Source organism: Pectinophora gossypiella, chromosome 29 (genome assembly GCF_024362695.1).
Source record: "Pectinophora gossypiella chromosome 29, ilPecGoss1.1, whole genome shotgun sequence".
Classification (NCBI taxonomy): Eukaryota; Metazoa; Arthropoda; class Insecta; order Lepidoptera; family Gelechiidae; genus Pectinophora; species Pectinophora gossypiella.
The window spans coordinates 4,830,292-4,853,518 of record NC_065432.1 but is presented as its reverse complement, the minus strand read 5'-3'; the positions used below and the strand labels follow the sequence as shown (position 1 = coordinate 4,853,518).

Below are 23,227 nucleotides of genomic sequence, written 5' to 3'. Positions count from 1 at the left end.
TGTCATTTCTTCTCCTCAGCCATAACACCTTGCGAAATGACGTAAATTCAAAAATGTTATATTGACCTTCAACAAGTTTATCCATGATAATTAAGTTGACATAAGTTAGTTTTTTTTTGTTTCATCATCATCAGCCCATTAACGTCCCCACTGCTGGGGCACTGGCCTTCCCTATGGATGGATAGGGAGATCGGGCCTTAAACCATCACGCGGGCCCAGTGCGGATTGATGGTTATTAACGACTGCTAATGCAGCCGGGACCAACGGCTTAACGTGCCTTCCGAAGCAGTTCGAGATGAAAACTTTTTTTTTGTGGTCACCCATCCTATGACCGGCATTTGCGAAAGTTGCTTTACTTCAACAATCGCAGACCGAGCGCCTTTACCGCTGCGCCACCGAGCTCCTCACTTTTTTTGTTTATTGACATTTAAATATTATTGTATTGGGAGATATGCCTGTAATGATAATATTTTGGTCTGTTTAAATAAATAAAGAAACAAGAAACATTTATTGAGAAAAAATAGAAAAAAAAAATAGAAATAGTTTTTATTTATTTAAATAAAAATAAATACATTACGTTGAATAAATGATTCTGATTTCTGATTCCGATCAACTTACAGTTTAGGTCCTCTTTCCAAGGAGAACTCGCAGTGGAACACCAGGATGCTCCGTTTCTCCTGGTCCCTGGTGCGTAGCGGCGTGTTGAGCAGCGTCTGGACGTGCGCAGGAGTGTACAGGTTGACGGCCCCGGGGATGTGGCCGCCTTCGTACTCGTACGGGTAGCGACAGTCTATCACCTGGTAATACGAGGGAATAGAATAAGGAACGCATAGAGCGACAACTCCGCCCCCCACCAGCGACTGAGCTAGGTTCACCTCACCCCCCTCGGTCTTACTTTAGTCTTCAATCGTAGCGTCAGATCATAGAATAAGGAATAACACTACGTACAGAACGGCAACTCTACGCCCCCCACCAGCGGCTGAGCTAGGTTTACCTCACCCCCTTGTGGTTGGAGCGTTGGGATAATCTGGAACTCCGGGTTCGATTCCCGACATTGTCGAAATCACTTTGTGATACTTTCCTTTGTTTGGTAAGGACACTGCACGCTTCAATCACCTGATTGCCCGAAAAATTAACATGATTCTGTGCTTCGAAAGACACGCTAAGCTATTGATCCCGGCTGGTAAAAACACCTCCACAAAATCGAATCCGGATCTCCAGATCGTGAGCCTGACGCTCTAACCACTAGACCACGGACGGTTATTATTTAGATTACAAATAGCTCATTACCAACAGAACAATGAATAAAGTGTTTAAAAAAACTACTTAATCTAACTTAATTTTAAACTTACACTAACTTAATTTTATTTTAAGTTCTACCCGTCATTCTCTTATCCGCCGAAAAGGAAAGGGACGGATGATTGCCAACTGTTAATTTTAAAATAACCCGGGAGAATCAAATAGGCATCTCGCTATGTAACCCGCATGACGTCTGCTGTCAACTTAATTCTGTCGGGTTATACATTCGTAAAAGTAGCATGGAAAATGCTGCACCGACAAGAGCGTGGCTCTTAAATTGGTGGTGATACGTTTGTAATGAATGATTACCTGGTAATCTTGGATGCTGTCATCGTACTCTCCCCGCAGCAGGGCGGCCAAAGTGTCGCAGGAGATGGACTTGAGGTCGGAGTGGTCGCCCCCGGTGAGGGGCAGAGCGTACGGCTGCGAGAAGTCGCCGATCAGGTCCGGTTCCGTCGACGCTGGAGAGGATACATGTGGTTTAAATAAGATTGTGGTTATCTAATCTAGCCTACAAGAACACGAAAATATACATGAATTTTGCGATGGAAAATTCCACTTGATATCAACTCAGAATCATGGTCTGAATCATCCCCCTCAGTATTCGTTACGGTGCCACTAACATCACTACGTAATTGTATGGCTACCTGTATGTACTTGTACGGGGTGTATGTGACATCGTAATAAATACTGAAGGAGATGATTCAGCTCATTATTCTGAGTCAATATCAAAAGTATAGAATTAAAAAAAAAAAAGAAACAAAATTCATAAATTTTGCGACACTAAATTCCACTTGATATCAACTCAGAATCATGGTCTGAATCATTCCCCTCAGTATTCGTTACGATGTCACTAACACCCTGTACTTTTAACCCCCGACGCAAAAACGACGGGGTGTTATAAGTTTGTGTAAATGTGTATGTCTGTCTGTGGCATCGTAGCTCCCAAACGGATGATCCGATTTTAATGCGGTTTTTTTGTTTGAAAGGTATATCAGTCAAGAGTGTTCTTAGCTATGTTTGGTGGAAATCGGTTCAGGTCCTCAAGGTCACCAGGGCGTTTGTTAGGTGTGATAGGAATGTTACACGCTCAGTTTGCTTGCAGGCATATATATGTGGGATACGTTATTTTTTCTTAACCTTAACCTTTTGTCATAATAATTGAGTACTTTTTGGTCGGGGTTTTTTTTTAAAATTTTTAATACTGTAAAATGTCGAAAGTTAGTGTGGTATTTCTACTTACATCTCGCCAACGCAGACATAATTGAAGCGTGGTTCTCAGAGAATGCTCGTTGGAGTACGGGCCTCTGTACTTTCTCAACCTTCTCCACTTCAACGGGACTAGAGCAGTTTGACTTCCTCTTCTTATTGACTGTATTCTCCGAATGGGACTCCCTCTTTTGAGACCTCCTCGCTTGATCCGGGCTGTCTTTGCTGGCAAATAATCTTGACCTCGGTTCTGGGTTGAAGCTCAAACTCCTTTGCAACAACGGTCTCTTTAAAAACGACCGTTCAGTAAGGATGTTCTCTTTGATCTGACCGGAGAGTAAATCGTTAAAGTTAGGCATTTTTGGTGAATTCGATGAAGATGGTTCCAGTTCTAAGAACGGTTCTTCGAGCTCGGATATGAAACCGCTTTCCATTGAAGTTGTGCTTTCAGCGGTGAAGAGCCTCAATTGGCTTGACCCTGGGGATGAAGCCATGGAACCGATGCTCGAGTCGCTCTTCTCATGCCTCAAAGGATTCCTCGTTGGAGTCTGCATATCTGTTGAACTTTCAAACCTTAACGGGCTCTTAGTTGGTGTCTCGTTGAATTTCAACGACTTCTTAACGGAGAAGCTTGTACTAGGCCTTCTTGTAGCCGGGGAAGTAAACTCAAAGTTCTCTTCTTCAAAATTGAGCATTCTGGTAGCATTCACGTTTGGCCTGTTGAACGATGTGGACTGCTCGTTGTCAGCCAACGGGGCACCGAAGACGAAATTCCTCGAGCTAACTTTCCTGGAGTTGCTGGTAGAAGACCTTCCCCTGGATATGATATTCGGACTATCGGTGGAAATTATCTCATACTTAGTACAGTGATCGAAGTTGTCAGCATCAAATTCTTCTTCTAAGTCGTGTAGGGTATCAAAGTCAGGGTCCAGATCGGTGTCCATGTCTTTCTCAGGTACGTATAGTTCGGACTCTTTTGTGGTTTTTGCCTCTTTGAAGGTATCCGTTTTTGTGGTACGTGATTCCATTTCGAAGGATTTCGTTTGGAGTGCATCTGTGAAGTCCAACTGGAAAAGAAATAAAGTATTTTATAGTAAACACGAGGATGTTCTTGGGCACAAAAAAAATGGAAGATAGTGACATTGGTTGCTTTACTTCATTCAAACCAATAACAATGCATCGAATCTGATAAAAGTCTTGCGGAATAAAAAAGAATAGTAAACACGAATATTCGTAAATATTTGTAATTTCCGTAGCTTTATAGCGAAAATAAAATTAGCGCCTTTTTAAAAATCACATTTTGATGCAATTATCTTCAAAAAAAACTTCGATTTTACTTAATTCCATTTAAAGGTAAATTTTGAGACTATTTTCTTCCTCGATTGAATGTAGTGTCTATTTTGTTTCACTGCTCTGCAATCCGCCATCGACTTCAAAGTCTTTATCATATGGTTTGTAGTTTTTATTTATTTAGAGGTGCAGTCCAGTAACTGCTAACCTCAAGACTATGTTTTACCGGAATTTTTAGTTTAGAAAACATCGTGAGGAAACCCACATTCCCGAGAAATTTCCGGAGGTATGCGACCTAACCTGTATTGAGCTGGTTTTCCCTTCGCGGGTTGTAAGGTCAGACAGGCAGTTACTTCTGTAAAAACCGTCAAATTTTCAGGTTAGGTAAGTGGACTCTGTGAAGAACGGGATAATGCTAGGCAAATGATTTATTTTTATAGTCTCTTCTGAGATTTTTCAAATAGGTGCTTACAAGGTTTACGCTATAAAGGCGTGTGGTTCAAGCCTCGATAAAAATTATATTAAAAGAAAAAAACTTTAAGGCTACAAATGACATGCAATGCAGAAGTAACATTAATTTTATTTTAATTTAATTTGGTAGAATGGTCGTACTTCTAAGTGACCCATTGCCATAACCTAAAAAAAAACGACCTCCGTGGTCCAGTGGTTGAGCGTTGGGCTCACGATCCGGAGGTCTTGGGTTCGATTCCCGGTGGAGACATTTCACAAAAATTACTTTGTGGTCCCTAGATTGGTTAGGACATTACAGGCTGATCACCTGATTGTCCGAAAATAAGATGATCCGTGCTTCGGAAGGCACGTTAAGACGTTGGTCCCGGTTACTACTTGATGTAAGTAAGTAGTCGTTACATGAGCCATGTCAGGGGCCTTTGGCGGCTCAATAGTAACCCTGACACCAGGGTTGATGAGGTTGGTACTCCTCCTCACAACCCACACAATAGAAGAAGACCTAAAAAAAATTCTAGTATTAAAAAATATTCATAAAAGAAAACCTCACCTTAGTCATAGACCAATTGGTGACAGTCTCTCTACAAGACTGGAAGCCTCCAAACGTGCAATCCCTCGTCTCTTCCTCAAGATCCAACTTAACGAATGTCTCGTTAATCAACGGACTGTCATTCTCCTTATTAGACATCTTAAACTTTGTCCTCTCTTGAAATATCCTTGAAATCTTCGTTGTCCTCTTAAACGACCTACTCGTTACTGGGGATTGAATATTTCTGTCGATCAACGGAGATTTCTTCTGTTCAACTGACTTCAATCGTTGCAAAGGAGAATTCTTTAACGAAGTATTTGGAGAAAAATTTGTGTTTGTTAGTTCACCAAGGATCCTTCTTTTTGATGGGGTGACGATTGGGGAGTGCAACGGTGATTTGAAGTCTAAGGAATGTGGGTTCATTTTAAGTTTGTAGTTCGTTGAGATTGAGTCTTCTTGTTTCCGTTTCGTTCCGTTGTTGCCGGAGTTTATCCTGAAGTTTTCCGTTATTAACCTGTAATGAAAGAAAAAAGGAATATAAATATACAATACACATTTTTTTAGTGCACAAATTGTTGCTGAAAAGCCAGCCACAAAGGAAACAAACATACAAAAGGCGGCCTTATTGCTAAGGTAGCAATTTCTTCCAGACCTTTGGATAATATGTATAATGAATACAGTAATTAATTTTAATTATAAATCTGATTGGTGGCTCTAATTTTTTTTTTTCTAAATTTTTACAAATTAACAAGTTTGCTTGTAAATAAAATTTTGAGCAAAGTTAACTTCAGAACTTATTTGGTATACTACCTAAGGTTCAAAAGCAATTGAATTAAAAAAATATGTAATTATAGAAATCATACAATAATACAAAAAAAATATATATTATTGTTCTTAACTTAAACAAATATTTTTTATTTCGTATTTAAGTATTGTTTTTAAAATGTTCCCAAACTTTATAACAAGGGTAACATTTTCACACCTAAACACAGTTCAATGACCTTTAAAAAACAACTACCCTAGATATTTTATCATACCCTATCAATTAATTTATTTATCACATTGAAGGGTAAAATCAAATCACGTCACTCCCCTCATAAAATACCTTCTGTTATATTTTTTCAGTCTCTGTTTTTGAAATACGAACTAAAATCACACGATATTTGTTTCGTCTATACGATTCTAACGCCAATGATAACAATACCGTAACCCTTTTCTTAGGGAAGTCATCACAATAGATTTTTTACCTTTAACCATTAATAAAACGTATCGAAACTCGTAAATATGTCTTCAAACTGGTTTCACATACCTCGAAGCCCTTCCTTGGGTTGTGGAATAACCATTATGTTGATATTTCGACGAAAAAATAACAAAGAACACCGATACGACAAGGTTATGTCCACATCACTTTTAGTCGATTTTGTCTCTAATTTTATCAAGAAGTACCTTGGGAATGCGTCTGCAACAGCTAAATCACTATTTATATTACCTTTTAAATTTTTTAATCAAAATTTGAAGGCTAAAATGAGGACGTAATTTCAATCGCAAACACCTGTTCGCGCCTTTCGCGCGATATGACTTATAACTTTGTTTTTTTTTCGAATCAGCTGTCAAATGTCAAACGAGGTGCGTTCAAAAACTGCATCTGGTTCGAGTTGGATTATTTTATTATATTTGTTTAGGAAATAATATTGTTTAAGTACTTTGTTGTACGCTCATAAACCACGCCCATAATCCCTTTAGTGGTGGACAGATCTTGGTATTGAAGTCTTACGAAGTTTCGACTTCTTCGAGGCGGTTGGTGCTGTGATAGGTAAATTATATTATGTTTTATAATTCGTAGGTACTTCCATAATGAATAAGCTACCAACAAAAATACACAAAAGAAAAAAAATATTTGTATTGTTACATATCATTTGATACACATTACGAAAAAAGCTATTAATTATAAAATGAAGAGTTTTCTTTAATATTTAAAGAATAAGAATAAAGAAGAAGAAGAAGAATTTATTTCTACAAATGATTTCTTAAACAATCTTCGCCCTTGACTAGAACACTAACGTCAATAAAGTATGGCCACTACCACATAGATCTAAAGCGTAAAATGATTGATGAATAATGCATAGTTTAACAATAGCTAAATACCTCATAACAAGTAAATCGGTTAAAGTGATCAATATTCAAGTATTCAAAATGATAAGACTTTTGAAAAGATAGGGGCGGTCTTGAATAACCGTTAAAAAACGACTGATTTCATTTTGGATTTCGAACGTCTTTTAAAAATTCTTTGCGCGCGCGATATCTGTTTTTAAACTTTTTAAAATTAATCTGAATCTAGTAAAGATTTAAAGTGTGTAAAATTAAAATAAAATTATAATTCTTCTTCTTCTTTGCGAGTCGATGGCGATTAGATGAAATTATAATAGTAAATTTAAAAATAGAGCAATTTATTTGTAATTCTTTCAGAAAAGAAATTGGCATACTGATAAAAATATTTTTTGATAAAATTATTTTAACGTATGAGTTTTATATTTATTTTAGAATAACCGAACTTAGTTGTAAAGACGTTATGAACGTTTTGATGAGGCGTTGCGCATAGTGGAGACATGGAGCGATTTCCACAGACGATGTTAGACCTTTGAAAAGCAGTATTGCTTTTTAGCATTTGTTTGCATTACGCACTTGCTTTCATATGCGCAAATGTCAAATTATTTTTTAGATGAATTGCTTCAAATTGCTTAAACATAATATTATTGTGGGATATAGAATTAAAAGGGATATTTTATTTATCTTACAAATTCACCCCGATCTCAATAATCATAAAGAATTCTTTTTAAATTAATACCATAAACTCTTTTACTTTCTTATCAATTTTACGTTCCGTTCTACTCACTTTCCTACATTACTTAGAAATATAGACTCTAGTCGAGGCTAATTGATGGTACTAATTGTTTATTTGGTTAATTTAATTTTGTGATATACGTACAAATTACTATTAAATATACATGTTGTTACTAGAGACTCTTTCCTGCAGATAAACTGTTTAATATTGATAAATTGTATATTTATTGTGCCGCGTGATGGTTTAAGGCCCGATCTCTCTATCCATCCATAGGGAAGGCCCGTGCCCCAGCAGTGGGGACGTTAATGGGCTGATGCTGATGTATATTTATTATTAATATTGAATAAATAAATAAAACTTTTACACCTGTTACTTTAGCATCACGTCAAAAAAAAAACAAAAGATTTATAAAAGATAAGACTATTGCATTTGTACAGTACAAAAGAAGATGTCATACACTATAAAAAATAAAAAATACAGACCGACGGATTTTAAACCAATTTTAAAACGATTTTCGCTACATAATAGCAAAACGCTCACCGCTCTCGCTTCGCTTGTACCTACCCCCAAATCCTAACCATTCACGTCAACGCAACAACAATACTGCATTCGTTGCACCGCTTATCACTAGGGCGAGGGACCGTAGTTACGGCGGTTTTTTTTTTTGCAGAATAACGGTATAGCACAAGACGAGGGGGACGTCTTGAGGAATAATTGTAGAAGCCAATGCCGTTATTTCGTGAAAAAAAAATAAGATTAAAAAAATAAGTGACAGTTACTTTTTTCTTTTGCAATTTTTTTTTACCAGGTATGGATCATATTGTTTTCTTACTCATAAACTCATTCGAGCGTGGTTCTTCGAACACAAGTCAATATCATTATTATAAACGCAAAATAAACGTCTTTATAAAAATATTTATTTAGAATCGATTTAGAAAGTATTCTTTTTACTTTTTATTTATTATTATCAATCATTAAGATTCTACATTAAGCTAATTTATCAAAATGGTTTCATTTTGACTATTTCTTACAATCGTTACGTACTTAATTTACACGTATTTCTATTCTACACAAGTACGTTTTAAAACGGTTAAAAAACAATAAATAAAGGACCCGGTTCGTCAATGCAGCGCGGAGAATAAAACATAATAAAGGATGCACTACTGACGACATTACAATAGGACTAACGATTCACTTGTTCGATCAAGTTTTTGAACGTACCCCTTTTGACAGCTCGTTCGCGCGGGAAAAAGCGTCTACGAAAAAAGCATATTATGATAAAATTCAGTCACAGATCCGAATACGTTGAACGTTATCTTTCGTTACATAAATAAAAAATCCAAATATCTACTTCATATTTACGCGGCAATATTTCATGAGGAGTGCCAGTTTTTTTTTAATTATAACTCCATCATACTTTCGCATTAAGATTTAAAATGGTTTATGAGATCTTTTTAGAACAAAATAATGCACCTCTGAAAACACTTAGGTAATGTAAAAAGTTCATTATCACTAATAATAATAATAATAATAAATTCATTTATTCCAGATTAACATATCCATATCCAATAAATTAAATTAACACAATTAATATTCAAAATTATGATTATCAATTTAAAAAAATAAATAAATTAATGATTATTTTATCCCAACTAATTTAAGAGCCACGCTCTTGTCAGTGTAGCATTCTCCATGCTACTTTTTTAGCTGAAAAGTGCCTTCCGCTTTTTTCGCGCATTCTTGCGTAAAGAGTTAACTTTCAAAAATACGATCATAACATTAATAGCGTACCTATGCACACCGGATATTCCATAAATATCGCAAGCTACCTTATGCCAATGTCAAGGTTGAAAAAAAATCGTTCGCAACCACATCTGTTTGTTTAAATATAGACTTCAGGAAGGATATTGGTGTAAATTGAGTGTGGTATCCTGTTTACTTCGCCTTTGCGAGTATTTCGCAACGGCTTTATAAAAAAAAAAACGCAAAATACATACATAATAAATACTCAAATTTTATCTTTATGTGTTTAATAATGACCTATAATCCTAATAATAATGACCTATAAAGAAAATAGGGTAGTTATAGTGAAATCAGTTACTTTTACTAAGCGTCAAAACATGAAATTACTACTTATGTAATTTGTAGGAAAACGCAACCTATAACGTCATAGAAAAACGTGACAAAATGTCGCACATATTATTACATTTTTCATTATTAAAAAAAAAAAAATAAAAAAAATAAAAATAAAAATCTTTATTCGTTTTAGACAATATTTTCTTTTAAAAGCTAGTTGACCCAAGCCCCCCTTTAAACTGTTATTAAAATTCATAAATAAGTTAAATAGATAAAAAAACAAAGTTTTTCGACACCTTTAGATCTGTCATTATTTAGTAAAAATCAGAATTTAATAATTTATCTTTGCCCTAGGAAACTATCCAATTATAAATCTCCCTCTATTCTATGCTTATGGTCAGATGTGATCAACTTCACTTTACGATTTTTGTAGTCCTAAAAGGACGTACATTGACCAAATTGAAGATGTCCTTAGAAAAGGTACGATATACTCTGAACCGGCGTGCGTGTATGAAACGATTGATGAATGTGAAGGAAGCAAGAGAAGTGTGTCAGGATCGATGCAAATGAAATTCCATAGTCTCTGCTTACCCCGGTGGGAAATAGGCATGAGTTTATGAATGTATGTACGATTTTTGGTTTTATAAACATAATTAGGTAAAATCGACGAGAAAAAAGCTTTTCAATAATTATTAAATACAAAACGATAATTTAAAGTCAGATGAACGATACAAAACTAACAAAATCGATTAACTTAATGTACCCCAAATCACTGCACCTTAACTCAATCTACCCCGAAAAAAAATCGATTGAAAACCGTTAAAATGCGGTAAAGCTCAACAGAGGGGTTGGATATAAACTGTTATAGAAGGGAATGTTAAGTATTTTGACAGTTGTAGGCAGTATTATGAAAATTCTGACACAAAATAGTTTATAAAAAAAAACAAAATTGTATTTTTTTTGTAATTATTGGAACGGTAAATCACTGAAAACTAGGCAGCATCGTCTTACGATCTTAGTCTGTCCGTTAAATGGGCAAAACGAAAAAAAAAATGTAAATCTCCGAAAAGATTCAATGTGAAAACTCAATCATGAAAGCACTTTTGACGCAATAAATTAAAAAGAAAGTGGAATTCATGTTACCCCCCTTAAAACTAAACTCGACTGTAGTACTCTTAAAAACATGGATGATCAAGGCTTTAAAATAGAAGCAAAAAATAAACTTATAAAATTACTGTAAATAAAATCAGCATTTATAATGTCAGAAATTAAAGTAAAACGTCAAAATTTAAAAAAAAGTAAAAAGAAAATAATACCGTTTTATTTTTAATCCGCCACTTGCACTTTGGCACGCGACACTCTATTGTACTGCCATACACCCACATATTATACAATATGTACGCAGTTTTTTTTTTTTTTCACTCAAATGCGCACGTGCTATGGGGGAGTAGAGTACCAAGGTTTTTTATAAGGGCTCGATTGATGCAAAAACGAGAATAATTTTATTTTCATAAACTTATTGGTTGGTTGTTGGTTGGGGTAGATTATTTTGTTGACAATGTTAGACTGGGTTAGGTCTTTGATTTTTTTTAATCTGTTCTATCAATAGGTGTTCACCTATAAAGTGTTATGATATTCTTAATTCGACTTTGTGAGTTTGAATTCATGTTTGGATCATAGATAAATTGATTGATATCACGTGATTTCCAGGTTTTGTGCCCGGTTAATGGCAATAGGCTCGACCCCTTTTTACACGCTATACACTTCTGCCTACCCCTTCTGGGATATAGGCGTGATGATATGATATGTTGTTATGTTAAATATGATATTCATTGTAGGACTTCATTGGCAGTAAGTTATGTTCTGATCATTTATAGTTCTGCCCAGGCCATTAGGAGTTATAGACGTGATTAGAGGTGTACGTAAAGTATTACATTATTAACAGAGGCTTCTGAGGTAGCGTAACCAGTGATATGCCGTGGGAATATTCCCGTTGGAAAAACTCTTTAATAGTAAGGACACTGGGTGCTTTCTCTTTCAAACTGTTCTTTCTTGTCTTATCTGCCTAAAGGTTAGGTAATAAAGCTCTTGAGACAATCTCAATCAATCAATCAATCAATCAATCTCTTCAGTCTTGGGACATGCTGTTGAGACAATTTTATAATGTTTGACACCTGCATGTATGTACCTACACAGCTTCTCAATAAATGTTTCTTGTTTGTTTGTTTTTCTCTTTTTACATAACTTTTGCGCCTTTTTATTGTGCGCGTCCTCTGAAATAGGTACGGTCACGAGCATTAATAATACACTTTGGTACCGTGTCACATTAACTTTTTTGACAAATTGAACTGTAAGTCTCACTAAATGTCAAATATGTTAGTGCGACAGAGTCCTAAAGTGGGTACATTATATTGCTCATGACTGTACTCGTCACATGTTTGATAAAATGGCAACCATTTATCACCCACAAATCAAAACACACAAAAAAAAATACCCACTTAATAGTTATCGCAATCAGCGCAACTTGTTCGATACCATAGACAATTATATTTTTTTTGTAAAGGATGAACCACCCTCGAAATTTGAATAGAGAACAATGAACAATACTCCCGCGTCGATCGATATGTAACCGACGCAACGGACTTGGCTGTAACGGCGGGCGCCTGTGCCTGTGTGGCGCTTTATAAATAAAACTTTAAGCGCGATTGTTTCTTACATTCTTAGAAGTTACCAAAGTGTGTACGATAAAGAACTTTTAGAATTATGTGACTTTTACTCGTTGTATAAACTTCAGCGGTTCGCATTTAAACAAATATGTAGAACTAAAAAAAGATCTATCAAAATCTTTTTATTCGTAGGTCTTACTTAAAACAGATTTAAATAAGAATGAGAGTGAATTAGGCTCATCCAATTCAATACATTATTGTTAAAATGGCGCGCGCACGTGCTTCCGTTTCCGGAATTTTAGAAAAAAAAACTTTTTGTTTAAGACTTGTGTGGCCTAACTTTTTTTCGTTGAGTGGTTGCCTTTTGCTATCAAAGGTACTAAACAAAAAGAAAAACATTATAAGAGGAAACGTCTTCTCGAAATTAGAACGCATTTAAAATATTTAAATTGAGTTTGAAAAAGGAAACTTTTATCGATGTTTTGATAAAAAATAAATTAAAAATTAATAAACCTCTTTGGTTATCCAATAAACATTATTTAACCGATAGATTGTCAGCAAATAACAACAAATCATCCAAATCTTATCTAAGACGTCTGCGAAATGCATCTGCCGATCCCCTTCCTTCCGAGGTCAATGTTCGCAAAAAAAAGGAAAAAATATAGGGCAGAATAATGCAACGCCTTCGTCTTTGAATTGAACTTTTAACTTAAGATTAGAAGTGAGAGTTGGTGACTTATATCCGTCTTTGTCTAGCAAAGGTCTTTTATAGTACCATCTTTAATGACCGGATGGCTGTGCGCAGCTGTTTGTTGGGATTGGATGCACTTGTTGCAATTTCTTATTGTATTTCATACCATTGCAGCTGCGCCCCCGCACGCGCCAAGTTATAACAAAGATTTTGAGATACTCCGAACATCTTTTGATACCTTTGACCCTAAGAAAAATGTTATTAAAATCTATTGTAACGGTTAGAAGTTACCGTTCGTTACTTTTATTATTATTAATGTCGTGGCAAAACAGCTGCTTGGGAGACTGCAAACTCTTATGGAGTTTATTTACCACTGAATTCGATGATTATGATTATGACTTTAACCCCGGTAACGGACTTGCACCAATGAGTTATTAATTTATCTTAAGTGCAGTCACTAACACAGTTGGCTCGACCATTATAGACGGCGATACGGCTCACCTATCACGTTGGTCTAACAGAAAGCTCGGTGAGGTGTGGATACTTAGTTCATCTAGCGATGGATGTACCTCTTGACTATCCCAATTGGGATAGAGTCGTGAGCTTATGTTGCTTAAAGCCAGCAATAAACTACTCATATTTCAACTCCCGCGTCAGTTTTGAAAAATCACATTCTGACGGGATGTGATTTTCTTCGATCAGCCGGGACCAACGGCTTAACGTGCCTTCCGAAGCACGGAATACCATGTAAAAATAATAATACTTACTTCAAAGTTAACAAACGCACCCATAGTTGATTAAATTACTAAATTGTTCGCCATATGGCAGTAAACTAATATTTCACTAAACACAACCGCCATGCAAATTTTGACATGCGTGTGCGCAACATATGCCGAGCCGACGCGGGAGGTGCCATATGAGCGGCTTATTGCTGGCTTTACATAAGCTCACGGCTATATCCCAATTGGGATAGTCAGAGGCGCATCCATCGCGAGGTGAACTAAGTACCCACACCGCACCGAGCTTTCTGCTAGACCAATCTGACGGTGATGAAGTGGTGAGTTGTATCGCCGTCTATAATGGTGGACTTAACGATTTGTAATAAAAGGAGAAAAGAAGGGGAAGTCTGAAGGGGTAGGCAGTGGTGTAGAAGTAGTATTATTAAATATACACCTACTTCTCTAATGGCTAACCTGTAAATATTTATTTTGTTTAACATAAACAGCCTATATACGTCCCACTGCTGAGCACAGGCCTCCCCTAAATCATACGCTGCTTTGTTTAAAAAAAATAAAATAAATAGGCATTAAAAAAGGTTTACTATTAAAATACCTTACGAAAAACAAAGAAAAAGAAGGCGGGAAAGTACCAACATGGAGACATCTTAGGCGGTTTGCTACAAAATATGTGTTTCCTGTCGACTTAAGTAAGGTTACACCGGAGGGTACCAACCAGAGCTTGAATCCTGTGGTCACGCATCCGGGAAGACACCATCCTAATGGAAAGATTTCATTCAAGAAATAAATTATATGTCCTTGCTGTTATAAGACGCCATTTATTTTAATAGTAAATTTTATCGCGCTAAAACAGATGTAAAAAAAACATCAATAAAAATGTTGACAAATACCAGACCGCCATCTTTGAATTTTTAAACCGTTCGGAATTCGAACGCACACGTGCACTTAACTTTTTTAAGAATTCAAGGGCACATGATTAGACAAGGTTTTTTTCGGTAGACGTCTGTGTTACATCCTACCGAAGGATAACTGAAAAATGAGTTTTTTTTGTAGTAAACAAGTTTCTTGTCGACTTTCGTTTCGGTTTGTCGCGTTAGCTGCGTCGTTTTTATTTTTAGTTTGTAAACTTGCTTATTTTAGAGTTATAAAAAATCGGGAGAAAAAATATTAAAAAATCGTTTTACATACATAAACTCACGCCTATTTCCCACCGGGGTAAGCAGAGACTATAGAATTATATATTGCTTCGATCCTAACACACTTCTCTTGTTTCAAAAAATAGTTTCAAATCGTTCTGGTTATAGTATAAGGAGGCAATTGTTTTTAATTATTTTTGTATTTTTTTTTTGTCTGCATAACCCACTAATTAAAAAAATAAAGATTTTTGTAGTAATTTTAACAAAATCATAATGTAGGGGGTAGTCAGAGGCACATCCATCGCAAGACGTATTAAGTACCTACACCTCACCAACCTTTTTTTTTTCAAACATAACACAAAATGGCCAATAAATTCATAACTTTGCAATAAATCTTTTGTTTTTCGGTTCTTTTTTTACAGGGGTCGGAACCAGGATAATGGACAGTCGGTTGACCGGATGTGCGGATGAAGCCATTGAAATGCTCGTTCCAATTTCCGGTGACAAGCAACTTGTCATTCAGAAGTGACTTGCAAGTTAACCTGTCTCTACCTAGTAACTTTTTTATAACAATATACGCTCACGACTATAACCCACTTGGGGTAGTCAGTGGTACACCCATTGCATTCGTATTTTCACTAGCAAGCACTACTTATAAGTAACATTTCAAAATCAATCATCAAATCAATCAATACAAGGCGCGAATACGCTCACTCATTCATACTTTTAAAAAATAACAAGTTTTTTTAAAACAACAAAGCACCGATCTAGTGTTGTCAAATAATCCGTTACAAGTAAGTAGTTATAGCAAACTATTGCTATAGTCCTTGGCACCAATCCGCTCAATTGGACATCTTTAGTCTCTGTGTTAGTTAGGCGCATCCGGGGAGCGATAAACTATTATTACTTGCTTACAAGGCCGGTCATAGGATGGGTGACCACAAAAAAAAAGTTTACATCTCGAGCTCCTCCGTGCTTCGGAAGGCACGTTAAGCCGTTGGTCCCGGCTGCATTGGCAGTCGTTAATAACCATCAATCCGCACTGGGCCCGCGTGATGGTTTATTTATTTATTTATTTATTTATTTAATAAACACACGTAACAGGTTTAAGGCCCGATCTCCCTATCCATCCATAGGGAAGGCCCGTGCCCCAGCAGTGGGGACGTTAATGGGCTGGTGATGATGATTTGCTTACAAGATGAATTGTAGTACACTCCACTTCCGGCCAAATAGTTAATGCCATCTGCGGTAAATCTACAATAAGTCACGTCAAAAAAAAAGTGCACTCCACTTAACTGTTCTTCTAAACGAGGCTCCAAACGACATCAAAATAAATAAAGAAACATTTTTTGTAATGGATATGCGCGGTTATGATTGATTTGTGTGAAATAAAAATGACAAATTGTTAAAATGCTTAAGATTTTGTTTTTATGTAATGAAATTAAGTAGGCAACATTTCATAGAAAAATATATAAATAAAAAATCGCACAAAGAACAAGCATTCTGCAAAAAATAATAATTGTAATATGCCAGTGCTCCTTATATTTTGAGATATTGTCATTTTGATCCAAAACATAACCTCAAAATCGTCCGCCATTTTAAATTAGAACGAACCTACCAATTTAAATCACTAGATCTGATTGGTCCATAATGTATTGGTTTATAACCATATCTAACTGTGTCAACAGGCCACAATCGAACATTAGACGCATTTAGATACAACATTCATACAGACAACGTTTTATCATATTGAGGTCGATTTAGTGTCAAAGGTTGTTTTTTTTTTTCATTAGGTATTTAGAGATACACACGTGTAAAATTTTCATAGATAATGTAATTCATATTAGAACGATAATATATAACACGATAATTATATGTATAGTGTTCTTTTTTAAATAAATAAAAACAGATTTTAACTTTTTTTATTAAAAGAATTGACTGCGTTTGATCACGATCCAGCCTGGTCTAAAGCACTCATTTATTTTAATACTAAAAAAAAGTGTTTTGTTGGTAGGGCGCAGGAAACACACCATAAAAACATTGAGGATGCTAAAATGTCTCTGTATGACTGATGAAAGTGGTAGGAATTTCTAAAGTCAAAGTCATTTTTTAATTATCTTTTTCATTGATCACTACCTACCCCAAATGGAAATACGCGATCTTGTGTTCGTTATGTAAAAATTGTCGATTCAAAGTGTAACTATGTTACCTACTGAATAAAGATATTTTTGAATTTGAATTTGAATCAGCCTAACATCCGATAATCCAACGTTCCAAGACAACAACGGTCCTTGTTTACGCGTCAGTTACCCACACATGACTTCCAACACAAATATAAATAAAATACACTACACATGTAACTGGCATAATGATTAACACAACCCGTGCATCGCACAGAATTAGCTGAAAAACCGTTAGTGACGTCAGGCACAATATGGCGCCTGTACAGCTTAAAATGATTTAAATTTAGAACAACGCTGCTGCGACAAACGTGTGCGAATTCGGATTTGCGGTTATGTTTTCCGTTTGAAAGAGAATGTATTAAGGAAAATATGCTTTGGTATTTGATATAAAAATAGATAAATAAGTGATAATTATACTCTTATCATCATCAATTTAAGAGCCACGCTCTTGTCGGTGCAGCATTTTCCATTCCAGTCTATCAAAGGCCAATTCCTTGACTTCCCTATAAGACACGACACTCATGATGATGAGTTATACTCTTAAGTAGGATTTATAACTGTCATCATCATCATGTCTGTCTCTCAGTATCGAAGCAAATGGAATTCTATAGTCTCTGCTTACCCCGGTTGGAAATAGGCGTGATTTTATGTATATATAACTGACATGTCCTTTCCAAAAAAACCGTTTCTTAAAGTTATTTTTACACGACTTGCTCAGAGGCTTACGTTTTACAAGCGCGCGTTCATGGGACCAGGCGTGAGTTTTGGGCGTCAAAATTTAAATCTTAGTTTAAATCTCAATTTTTACCCCTCATAATAATTAACCTCAAAACTGTCACCTATAAATAACCTTTTCCCGCTTTTTTCTGACAGCTGTCAAAGCGCCCGCCATAATGGCAGTCATCTGAAAACAGGATGCGAGACATTTGCGTAGTTTTTGTCACTAAAACTAATTAAGATTAGTAGATATCCGTGTAAAACTTTTAAGTAGTTTTCAGCCTACCTACGCCGTACAGGCCTGATACTATATTAAGCATGTTGTGTTATATTTTAAGCATTTAACTTCATACATACGGTACTTTGAAACCATGTCACATTAACTTTTTTGACAAATTAAACCGTAAGTCCAATTAAATGTCAAATATGATAGTGCGATATGGTTCTAAAGTGGGTACATGTTATTGCTCATGACTGTACATACATGATTTCGCACCGGGGTATGCAGAGACTCTCTCTCTCTCTATTTAAGAGCTGCGCTCTTGTCGGTGGAGGAATCGCCATTCCTCTCTTCTTCCCGCCAAAACCTTCACCTCCCGATACGACACGACCTGCACCTTCTCTTTTATTTGTTTCATAAATGTTATCCTAGGTGTACCCCTTCCTCTCTTCCCTTCAATTTTGCAGAGACTGCGGGGTTTTATTAGCTTCGATCCTGACACACTTCTCATGCTTCCTCCACACTCATCACTCGTTTCATTCGCTGTTTAATAAACTCATGCGCCGTTTTTCTTTTAATAACAATAACGTGTTAAACTAGTCTACACAATTCATTTGTCTAACAAACATCAGAGGCGATAATCGCAAAAAATATTCAAATTTATTTATTTATTCACGCAATAAACATAAAATAGTTTCTAAACTAAGCTTCAAAAATATATTTTCTCACGCTTATTATAACATGACATAACATCACGCCTATGTCCATGAAAGGGTAGGTAGAGGTGTATAGTACACCCACTCCGCGTCATTATTTCGCCTTTTACACCACACATAAACAGCCTATACACGTCCCACTGCTGGGCACAGGCTTCCCCTCAATCAACCGGCGAGGGTATGGAGCATACTCCACCACGCTGCTCCACTGCGGGTTGGTGGAGGTGTTTTTACGGCTAATAGCCGGGACCAACGGCTTACCGTGCCCTCCGAAGCACGGAATCATCTTACTTTTTTGGACAATCAGGTGATTCAAGCCTGAAAAGTCCTTACCAAACAAAGGACAGTCTCACAAAGTGATTTCGACAATGTCCCCATCGGGAATCGAACCCGGACCTCCAGATCGTGAGCCTAACGCTCTAACCACTAGACCACGGAGGCTGTAATAGTTTAACATTAGCAATATTGTTATTTTTAATAACATATCTGACATGAGTTGCAATTTCCGTTACTTTATCGCCTTTTGTTATTGTGTTACACTTACAACAATGTAATAATACAGTTATATAAACAAGGTTTATCCTGTAACCTTCATTTGTTAATGATAAAATAACGGACAAAATGTTGTATTATTATACATGTATGTTTATAGAAAGAGAACCGAATGTGTCTGAATGTAGAATTACGATTGGAAATCAAAATCTTGTACAGTCATGAGCAATATAATGTACCCACTTTAGGACTCTGTCGCACTAACATATTTGACATTTAGTGAGACTTACACTTTGTTTGGAACGAACATTGCAGGCTTGAATCACCTGATTGTCCGAAAAAGTATGATGGTTCCGTGCTTCGGAAAGCACGCTGAGCCGTTGGTCTCGGGCTATTAGCCGCAGTGGAGCAGCGTGGTGGAGTATGCTCCATACCCCGTCCGGTTGACTGAGGGGAGGCCTGTGCCCAGCAGTGGGATGTGTATAGGCTGTTTATGTATGAATGTGTAAACTATTACTTCTATTGTGTGGGTTGTGAGGTGGATTACCTGGTGTCAGGGTTACTATTGAGCCGCCAAAGGCCCTTGACATGACTCATGTAACGACTACGTACTTACATCAATAAGTAGTAACCGGGACCAACGGCTTAACGTGCCTTCCGAAGGGTCATATCACTTTTGGACAATCGGGTAATCAGTCTGGGATATCCTACATCTGATGTACATGTGACTACCCTAATTGGGGATATTACAAGTTATGTTCAATCTACTAACAGATGGATGTACAGAGAAAACCCGTTCCTCATCATTCCATTATTTAAAAAAATACATTTCAAACAACTGTCAAACGCCAATCAAATCCGAAAATGGCGCGAGTAGACAACGTTTTAATTTCGCAGGCAACGGATGCATTCCATTCAGCCGGGGGTCATGACCTTACAGACTTTCCCATGCGAATTTGGATCATCTGATTCGTCTTATTGTTCCTTTTTTTCTCAGCCTTCCGCGTAGGGATGCGAGATGTACCCTATTTTACTTTTAAAAATTTTGCAACGGGGGATGTTAAGAAAGTTTTGAGGATAAGTTCCCAGGGGTATTTTGTATGACTTTATTGATACAATGATTGTGAGGATGACCCCTCGTTGACGGAACTGGACCGGTGTCAATAATTTTGGAATTTGTTAAGGTATTGATCGATACATGTCTAAAGGTATTGTGGACAGTAACAGTTGATACAGATAATTTTAGAAATATTGCATGGGATTTTTTTTTCGTTTTTGTATCGGTGTTGCTATTGGCTAATAATATTTTACGATCAAGGAAATGTTTGTGGTAGTTTTACATACTATATACTCACGCCTATTTCCCACAAGGGTAATCAGACACTAAGGAATCCCGTTTGCTTTAATCTTGAGATACTTCTCTTGCTTCCTCCATATTCTTAATCGCACGTCGGTAAATAAAAATAAAATTAGTATTTTAAGACATAATTATGACGGTATGAAAAAACATTTATCCGTCCCAACAACTGAATCATAGTGGGCCCAGTTACCCATTATCAAATTAGAAAAGGGCAAACTCGTCCCTGGGCCCAGTTTAAGACTGGGACAAGATGTCCCCTAAGCCCCCGTTTTAACTTGAATAGGTACCAACTTAATAAAACAATGGCTTAAAAAACACCCATTACTTAAAATAAACTCGAAACTTACATAGACTCGAAACTATTAATAAACTAATCTCAGCTTCGAGACTGCCCTCAAGATCATGTCAATGTGACAGTTCTCATATAAAAACAGAGACTTGAGCATGGTCTTGAGGGCAGTCTCAGCTGAGATTCGTTTATTAATACCACCCTTAGATTAGCAGGAACACTAATCCCAACAAATGACAGTACAAAAGCAAGATAATTGGCAAAAAACGGGTTAAGATTCCATAAAACAACCTTATTTCGCACAATCGCATTGTCTACTTGTCTTCTTTCATTGCCACTCGTCAAAAAAAATGCTTCACTAACCTCCTTGTGCCGACAAAGGACATAGACAATACATTCTTCTTTAATCCCAGGTAGTCGCAATAAAGTTTATGAATATTTATTTAAGTAGATTTGCACTGTCTATTGTTAAAATGTTTTGAACGGCCCTCCTTTGTTTTGGTTGTCAAAAAGAAAGTTACTTCTAGTTATAAGGGGCTAAATCTTTTGTTATTTAAAAAAAAAGGAAGGAGATTTAGTAAAAGCAGTTTTTACCTACAGGTGTCGGAAACACAGACATAAGTTGACATAACTTCTTCAACAAAACCTCGGTCTTACTTTAGTCTTCAATCGTATGGGCGTCGACGTCACACGAAAAAAAAAGAAAAGAAAGGAAAACTTGAAACAGTAGGATTAGGTCCCTGTGCTGGGAGGTTTTCTGGCCACGTCTTTCCCTCAGCGTTGCATATTCCGATGTGGTGGTAGTTTTACAGCTAGTTACATAATATGTAGTTTATTTTTTGACGTTCAAAAAGCCGACTATGTAAGCCAATTTTGAAAAATAAATATTTTTGAATTTTGTGTGCTAGTAGCCTCTCTTCTGTGTCTCGGAGAGCACATTCAGCCGGCAGGTGCTGCCTAATGCGCGGGCGCAACGACCGCCGCGTTTATTAGTGTTTATCAGCCCGGATGCTGCGCCCGCCATGTTAGACTGTCAGTATAGTTGGGGGATAAAGTCGACTGGGTGAATAGGCCACATTGAAGCAATGAGGATAAAACTAGAGGAGCACTGTTGAGTGTTCCCAAATTTTGACAGTTCTCCATACTGTCCAGCGAAAATTCGTGATAAATTGCTATAAAATGTTACGAAAAAGAAAAGCAGGCAGTTGGAAAAAGGCAGTTTTGAATGGATTTTTTTCTTTAATGTAATTCTATAGTCTCTGCTTACCCCGGTGGGAAATAGGCGTGAGTTTATGCATGTGAGTATGTATGTTTTTCTTTGTTAAAATTCACAAATAAGTTAAATAGAAAAAAGAAAACGTTTTTTGTAGATCTGCGTTTACTTAGAATTTCCTAATTTATCTTTGACCTAGAAAACTACCCAATGCCAATAGACATTACAAAAAGGCGGGAAAATGTCCGCGTTCGAAAAAGAAGAAATCAAAAGTGAAAACAATAACAACTTTTTGTAATTATTTCTTTTTATTTTGGTGCAATAAAGTGTATTTGTATTTGTAAAATAAATTAAATGCCAGCAATAAAATCTTGACAAAAATTCAAATATAGAAGCACCATAGAGAACCCTTTCCCCCAACCGTACGCCATCTTGTTTTTACTCTTATCTGAACATTTGTTTATAAAGTGTAGTTTAACATATGACTATGACACTGTAAATTCTTTATATAGTTCCACGTTTTCTGTGCTAAGGATTATGGTTTCACCGTGGTGCAGATTCCAGTACACACATTCTAATTTTATTTTATAATTTTATTTTCTTATCCGCCGAAAAGGAAAGGGACGGGTAATCGACAGACATAAAAATGGAACACACGTCAATTTTAGGCAGAAAAATCCTGCCTCTCAAAATTTTACATTGACCAATAACCCGAGAGAATTAAGTTCACAGCACACGTCCAACGGGGTAGTCAGAGGTACCTAGACCAACGTGATAGGTGGTGAGCCTTATCGCCGTCTATAATGGTCGAGCCAACTGTGTTGGTGGTTATTGCACTTAAGATAAATCGTTTTTGAATATATAAAAAAGGTTTTTAAAATAATTTAGCTTTTTTAATTTAATTATGTTATCTTCAAAATGCAAAAAATATTTGAAATAAGAACATTAATTTAAATTATATTTACAAAAGGTTCAGTACGATCTACTCTGAACGTGCGTGTATGAAACGATTGATGAATGTGGAGGAAGCAAGAGAAGTGTGTCAGGATCGAAGCAAATGGAATTCCAGTCTCTGCTTACCCCGGTGGGAAAGC

The 23,227-nt window shown here is 36.4% G+C and overlaps 2 protein-coding genes across 2 annotated transcripts in view; one reads left to right on the top strand and one right to left on the bottom strand.

Annotated features, from left to right (window-relative positions):
• LOC126379460 (regulator of G-protein signaling 7) overlaps positions 1 to 23,227 on the top strand; it is a 187,503-nt gene that overhangs the window by 127,857 nt on the left and 36,419 nt on the right. The window lies entirely within an intron of this gene.
• LOC126379416 (M-phase inducer phosphatase-like) overlaps positions 1 to 23,227 on the bottom strand; it is a 46,112-nt gene that overhangs the window by 8,253 nt on the left and 14,632 nt on the right. The window contains exons 2-5 of the mRNA XM_050028164.1: positions 4,817 to 5,309; positions 2,543 to 3,575; positions 1,609 to 1,760; positions 619 to 797 (exon numbers count right to left, since the gene is read on the bottom strand). Coding sequence (XP_049884121.1) covers positions 619 to 797; positions 1,609 to 1,760; positions 2,543 to 3,575; positions 4,817 to 5,309 — 1,857 coding nt within the window. The remainder of the gene's footprint in view (positions 1 to 618; positions 798 to 1,608; positions 1,761 to 2,542; positions 3,576 to 4,816; positions 5,310 to 23,227) is intronic.